Here is a 7113-nt window from a genome sequence, read left to right as displayed (position 1 = left end):
GTCCAGGCCTTGTCCTCTCTTACCCTAGCACCGCTTCAGCAGGCGTTCCTTTCTTTGTCCTGAGCCTCAGTTGCCCATCCCCCAAGCTGATGAAAATCAAGAGTGGAAGGGGCTGTGTGGTACAGTGGTCACATGCACAGGCCAGCTCTGGCTTCAGTCCCAGCTCGGCCACTGCAAGGGCCTGACCTTGTGGAGTGACTTAACCTCTCTAAGCCTCAGCTAACTTACCTGGAAAATGGGGATAATGAGAGTCCAAGTCTCTGGGGGATGAGAGGATTAAATGAGGAAATTCAGGGAGTACTTATGACAGGGCCTGGCCTGTCATAAACCCTCTGTCAACATCAGCTATTGACAATGGTTAGGGCTGGAGTATGGGGAAAGTCTGCTCCTCCATGGGAGGCTTTATGGATTGGGTAATTGTTGAGACCCTAGAAAGTTCCATGTGATGGGGAGGGATAAGGGGAAAAGAATCATCCTTCCCTCCCTCTGGCTCTTTGTCTCCCTCATTCATCCTCAGAGCTCCCCCTGGCCTGGGTGAGGCCACCTAACAAAGGCCCCCTTGTATGGTCTGTTTGTTTTGGTAGTAAATTTCCTGAGCAACAGCTCCCTGGGGTGGGTTGGCCCAGCAGCCTGCAAGGAGCTGACCTGGAAGCTGCTGGACCACATTGTTTAGTTGCTACCTTGGTCTGCTTCTCCCTGTTCCCACCAGGAGCTCCAGAGATTTGGCCAATTTTTTCCAGTTCCCAGCTCCTGAGGCTTGAGAAAGATCTGGACCTAACAGCATAAGGAGCACACTCTCTTCTCTTCCTTAAATGGAAGTTGTGGGCTACGGTGGAGTTCCTTAATAAAAGGGGGAAGGAAACCAATGTTAACTGAGCAACTTCCACAGGACCACTTATGGGCCACTTAATATTGACCAGTCCTTGTGAAATAAGTATCATTACAGCCCCTTTTATAGAAGACACAACTGAGATCCAGAGGAGGTTTTTTGATTGTTTTTTTAATATTCCCCAAATCACTCAGTTACTAAGAGGTGGAATCAGAATTTGAATCCTGCTCCCAGACCAAACCACTTTGACTTTGGGGTCAGTCACCAAAGGTCTGCTCCATTCTCTAGGGGCCTCAAATGGCCTCTCCATTGACCAGAAGAACGGACCACTGAGGTGTCACTAGCTCCTTCCTTTGCTCTCTCCATCCTCAAATGCTAAGGGTGGCTTGGTGGTGAAATTAGTGTCCCAGTTACTACATTCTGACATCTGGGAACCCTTCCTGAAGCTTGAAAAGAACAGTTTGAGCACCAAGTTCCACTTTACTTACGTGGAGATGAAGGCATGAAAAAGAGTCATCTCCATAAATGCGAGAAAAGAGTATAGATAGATTCTCTGCTTTTGCGGCATTGTTTATTACAAAGACAGAAACCTACAATTTTTTTTTTTTAAACAAAATTCAAGGCCCCAGGACTCATCTCTGGGGCTGATCCATCTTAAATACAAGTAGGGAAGAAGAGAAGAGAACGGGCTACTCTTAGCTCCTACTACAGCTTCCCCACCCCCTCCCCTAATTTGGACCCATGGGGTCCCTAAACTGGCCTTCTGCAGCATTCCCAGGGAGTGCTGGCGTTCCCCTCCCCCTCCCCCTGCACACCTGGGGACAAAGTTCCAGGAAGTTTCCCATTTGTGTTAGGAGGTGAGCTCAAGTTCAGTCCACCTCCGGCTCCAGGAAACCACCTCCCATCACATGGCTTATGGAAAATGAGCTCTAAGAACTTGTCCAGGGAACAGTCATGGGTAGAGAATGTAGAGGGAACAGCAATTCAAACTCAACCTTGACCCTGTGCCCTGGGAGGAGGTAAAATCTGCCAGGCCTCCTGTCTCCATCCCTTGTCATGCCCACCTCCCTGCTGGCCCTGACACCGCTTCAAGAAGGGCTGTCCTTCCTGGGTGGGAATTTTCATTCTTGAACTGGCGTGCCTTTGTATGTGGTGGGGGCAGGTGGGAGGACCTTGGGATCTCCCAGGCCTTCTAGAAACCTGGGGCGCATAAATATAAACCTAAAAACAGATATTTCCTGCCAGCAGGCATCAACTGCCCCCATGGCTTCAGCTGTGACCAAAAAGGCCAGCGTGACAAGCTCCTGTCTCAGATCCCTCTGATGGCAGGGAGCAGGGAGGTGCTAGTATCCTCCTTGGCTCCCTTCACTGTCCTTTGCCCTCCTTGTCGTCAAAGAGGTTGGGGTTCTCCGCCAGCGAGGCTCGGACTTTTTTCTTCTCCTTGAAACGGCCTGAATTGGAGACCTTGACATGCTTGCCCTTTGTGCTCTTGTCCACAATCTTCTCCAGGCGGGTGTTAAAGTCACTGTTGGGGACCCCGCCCTCAGGCCTCGGGGGCTCCGAGCTGCCCTCTGTTTGAGCATAGGTGTCAGGGATCTCATATAGCACCTTGGGGGTGGATTTCTTTTTCCGGAGGAAGGTCAGCTTCCACCAACCAACTTCAGTCATGGCGTTCCCTGAGCTGAGGGTGGGGCTTTCTGCAGGAGCAAGGTAGGGAGAAAGGGGTCAGTGGGGAGAAAGGGGGGTGCCTTGGAGCAGCCTTCTCTAGACTCCTAACCGTGGACTATTGTAATAGCCAAGGCCTGAAAGAACTGAAGGTGGGGCTGAACTCAGGATTTGGGTAAACGATGCAATGAGTTTGGAGAATATGAGAAGAGAGGGTCTGGGGAAGAAAGGCCAAGGACACATCGACAGGGAAGCCATCTGAGCTATGAAGCTTTGGGATTCCAGGTCCCTTTGGGGCTGCAGGAAGGTGAACAGCTTGCTCAGGTCACATAGCATCCAGGCCTTCAACACCCTTTGGGCAGATGGTCAACTGGTATCAGACAGACAGAAACACCCCATGCATTTTGCTTGGAATTCATTATAGAATTAAATAGGATTGTGATGCTTGGGGTAATTTGGACTTCCCAGTGGTGACCAGCGGGACTAAAGGAGCTGCTGGGCTTTTTCCTAAAGGAGAAGAACCTCAGGCTGGCAGTGGGAAATCCTGGGAACTGTTATTGCCTTGTGATTTCTGGCAAGTTACTTCTCTGGATCTCACCGTGCTCATCTATCCCGTCCAGCCCTAACATTTAGCTCCGACATTAATGCCTGCCCAGAGGCAGGCATGCTTTGCAAAGTACAACTTATGATAACGGTAATAATTATTGAGAGACAGCTCCCTTTCCCCACCCAGCTTCCACGAGGACAGGAGTTTGAAAGGAAGCTGAAAACGTGGAAGGAGGTTTGGTGGAGCCAAGAGATACATGTTAGATATGGTTATCAGACTGGACCCTCCATAAGGATACTCAGCAGAGATGGGGCATGGGGGCTGAAATCCAGGCTTCTCCACTGACAAGCGATATGCCCTGGATGTGACCTCACCATTTACTAATTTCCACAAAGGTGCTGAGTTTGTGGAAGTTTGGGGAGATAAAGTTGCCTGGACATTGCCAACAGGTGGGGCATGTAAGGTGGAAGGAAACAATAGACCAGTGGAATTAAGATCAATGAAAGAGCAGGCAGAATGATGAGAAATCAAGGCATCCTCTGTGTCTGGAGAAGTTGGTGGTTTGATCTCAGGACTCCTGAAAGTGGCTGTGAAAGCTCCTGGGGAGGAAGGACAATTAGCCACAATACACCAAAAAGTTAGATGGTCAGCCAACCCAAGTATAGGCAAATATATCACTTCCTTTTAAAAGCTGATGGCCTTAACTACCTTGTCTAAAAAAAAAACAGAAAAAAATATGACAAATGATTAATACTGGTTTTCTTTATGTAGAAGGAATATGGAATGCTTTTTCCCCTCCATTTTTCTGATTTCCAGATTTTTCCATAAAGAATATGGAGTTTGCTTTTATAGAGGAGGAGCATATCAAACTCAGGAAAAATAAAGGCAGGATGCTGGCCGAGGCTTGGAATGAGTTGAGTGCCTCCATCCATCGCCCTTTTTGCCGTTCTTGTCCCCTGTGCCTCCATGTACCCACCCCTTTGCCCAGAGCACATGCCCAATGGAATCCTTTCCACCTCTTGGTCCTGGAAGCAGATCCCACATTGCCAGCTCTGTCCCTCTAGGTGAGCTCAAGTAGCAAGAGAAGCCCAGGGGAGACCTGTGCAGCTCCCACTTAGAAAGTGGAGGGGGTGAGAGTGGTCAGATAAATACTTTTAGGGCACCCTGGAGAGGTGAGTGCACAAGGGGACAGCCTGAGAGGTTTGCTTTGGCAGCTTGCCCCACCTGGGCTTAGCACAGCCTTGCACAGAACTCAGTGTTCCAGAATGGGTTTCTGGAAGGAGTTGTGGGGAGGGCAGGGAAGGAGGGACAGGGCTTTGCTTAGCCTGTGGGTGACCCAGTCACCACCAGGTCAAGGGCAAGCCTCACGACTCTACCACCCGGAGTTGCCAAGGAACTTGGGGAATAAAGGATCCAGCTCCTGAACCAATAGTAACCACCAGACTGCCTAGGTCCATGAGAGGAAGTGGCTTCTGCCTGTGCCAGTCAAAATATACCTGCTTTAACGGGTATTTCAAGTTGGCATCTGCAGGGAGGGACAGATCACAAGGAACTTGTCAGAAAACCATAGGGAGAGTCAGGAATAGCCCTCGCACTCTGCCCTGAGACCTCCACTGCAGCACCAAGGCGTTGGTGCTCTTGTCTGCTGGACTGGGATTCTGGTCTCTAGGATGCTTTTGGCCAGGCCTTGCTCAGGCCTGGGATTCTGGTCTCTCTAGGATGCTTTTGGCCAGGACTTGCTGTCTCTCTGTCCAGGAGGACATGCGAGCACCAGTGAGCAGGAGTTCACCTCTTTAGTCAATGCTGACCTATGGAAATCTGAATTTGCAGAACAGCTAAATTAGGTCTTTGTTTTACAGAATAACCCAGCTATAAGATTCTTGTACATAAACTTCCCAGCTATCCAAAGTAGCAAAGATACCAACAACCACACGCCTGTGCCTAATCACAGAAGGCCAGAAGGGACTGGGGGTCAGGGTATCATTGGGATTTTGAGCAGACCCAGCATTTGGTGACACATAGTGGGCCTTGCAGTCTGCTTAAGCAGTGCCCTGAGCTGGCCAAGCTGAGGGCTGAGCCCTTGCCCTGGGGTCCTATAATCTGTGGAATAATAAAAATCTTCCCTGAGGAAACCAGCTACACCTCCACTGTTTGCACAGCTTGAGAACCCACAGAGGGCCTCACGGGACAGGGGCCCCACCACCCCCTGCCATGGCAGCCAGCATGATGGTCTGCACATGAGCACCCAGGACAGGCCCCACTGCCCCTAAGGAGTTCTGGCTGCTCTAAGGGACCTGCCCAGACTGGGTAGAGGCCCTTCTGAGTTGGGCCAAGTTAACCATTGACTGGGGCAAGGTGGAGGAATGGGGAGTGTTGAGGGAGAAAGTCAGCTTCTGTGCTGTAAAAACAAATCCCAGAGCCCTTAGCCCCCAGCCCTCTGCAGGGCCCCTGTGGCACTTCTGTACTCTGGATAAGACTGGGGTACCCTGGATGGGAACAGGGAGAGGTTCATGCCAAACAGCCAGCAACATCCTCCAGGCTCAGGAGTAGGAGGTGGTGGGCTCCAGTTCAACAAGAATTAATAGAGAACTGTTCTGGGGTGAAACTTTCCCAAAAGGAGCTCTGCTGGAGGCCTGGACTGTCTCCAAGAAGCCAGTGGGATGAGTCCGAGTTCTGCCTGCTCACCTAGGCAGAGGTAGGAGCCCCTTCCCAGCTGAGCTTGACAGCCATAGACACAGGACAGGGGGTCCCTGACTGTGCCTTGATTTCCCCACACGCCCACCCTCTGCCTGTACCTGCAATCCAGACTACTGCGGGCTGGAGGCTGAGACCTTCCCTAGAGAAGGAGCTGAGTGTAGGTGCTGCCCGGGAGGGAGGCCGGGGGAGCTGGGGGTGCCGCCAGGGTGCTGTGCCAGGCAAAGCTCAGGCCAGGTGAGCTGGGTAGGAGCAGCTGTGTGGCAGGTGCAAGAGAAACAGGTGCGAGAGCGGGTCCCTGCTCACTATGCCACCAGGAGTCAAGGTGAACCTGAAACCCAGCCCCTCCCGGCTAAGTAAACAGAAGCAGAGGCTGGCTCGGGCTAATGAATATTCATCACCCCAGAAACCCAATCCTGGCGCCCCTGTACCCACCCAGAAGCCAAAGTCCTCCAGAGACTGCCTAGCCAGGAGGAGGAAATCCCAAGGGAAATCTGGGCTAGGGGACACAGGGGAGCCTCTCTCCTCAGTTTCCCCACTCTAGAGTACCTGGTTGCTTCTCCAGCTGTAGCCAAGGTCACCCCCACCAGTTTCATGCCCCAAAGAGGCTCAGACCCCTCTCCAGCACAGACCATGCATGGACATTGCCCCAGGCACAACCGGGAAAGGGTTAAGGGCCGCTGCTCCCGTTGGCTGACAGGGACCGGGTGCACCCAGCTCCTTTGAACTCCAGAGTCGAAACCAGTCCCTGGTGAAACTGGTTGGCAGACCGGTTCCCAGGCCGTCTGCTCCGCCCCAAGTTCAGCGCTCCTCAGGCAGGCGCTGGGTGGGGGGCTGCGGTTGGCTCCCTCCTGACCTGAAGGGTCCCTCCTCAAAATCTCCCTGGGTTGTTGTGGGAAGGGGGCCCAATTTGGTCAGGCTCTCCGACCCACCACAACGACAAACATCCTCCTACCCTCCTCCCTGGCTTAGAGGTGGGCTTCAGGGGCCTTGAAATCACTTGCAAACTCCTATGAGTGAAGGTAGAGGGGCATTTATTTTTCCTGCATCCAGGATCTACTTTTGTGAGACTCTCAAAGAGAACTGTGATGCCTCCCCACCCCCAAAATACCATTTCGTTCAACTTCCTCCAAACGTCCAGCCGCCCCTTGGATGGGCCTCACTGGGTATTAGAATGTGGGCAAAAGCTGGGGTAAGTTCTCAGGGCAGGAGGGGGAAGGGGCCCTGGTGAGACACGAAGAGAGGGAAAAGCAAGAAGGCAGAGTGTGCACATAGGTGGTGACACCGTCCCTGACCCCTCACTGATCTGCAACCACACCTCCTGCAAACCTCCATCAGCCAAGGTGGTTGCAGCCTTTCGCCAGGGTTACTCTTACAC

The 7113-nt window shown here is 52.1% G+C and overlaps 1 protein-coding gene across 3 annotated transcripts; it reads right to left on the bottom strand.

Annotated features, from left to right (window-relative positions):
• Positions 1 to 1002: 1002 nt before the first annotated feature.
• On the bottom strand, positions 1003 to 6466 carry PRR15L (proline rich 15 like). 3 transcript variants are annotated; one of them, XM_081027997.1, is made up of 2 exons: positions 6285 to 6466; positions 1003 to 2526 (listed from the first exon to the last, which is right to left on the bottom strand). In XM_081027997.1, the coding sequence occupies exon 2, from the start codon at positions 2495 to 2497 to the stop codon at positions 2195 to 2197; it is 303 nt and encodes a 100-aa protein (XP_080884123.1). In that variant the 5' UTR covers positions 2498 to 2526; positions 6285 to 6466; the 3' UTR covers positions 1003 to 2194. The 3 variants fall into 3 exon arrangements, with proteins under 3 accessions (XP_080884123.1, XP_080884122.1, XP_080884121.1); XM_081027996.1 differs by lacking the exon at positions 6285 to 6466 and adding an exon at positions 5837 to 6062; XM_081027995.1 differs by lacking the exon at positions 6285 to 6466 and adding an exon at positions 5837 to 6062 and having other exon boundaries at positions 1009 to 3640.
• Positions 6467 to 7113: the final 647 nt, after the last annotated feature.

The sequence above is a fragment of the Rhinolophus hipposideros genome (assembly GCF_964194185.1).
Source record: "Rhinolophus hipposideros genome assembly, chromosome: 20".
Taxonomy (NCBI): Eukaryota; Metazoa; Chordata; class Mammalia; order Chiroptera; family Rhinolophidae; genus Rhinolophus; species Rhinolophus hipposideros.
Note: the sequence above shows the minus strand (reverse complement) of the source record. Positions and strands in the feature narration are given on the sequence as shown.

Bases quoted from the DNA above. Each gene is read 5' to 3' on its own strand.
- PRR15L (XM_081027997.1), bottom strand. From the start codon at position 2,497: ATGACTGAAGTTGGTTGGTGGAAGCTGACCTTCCTCCGGAAAAAGAAA.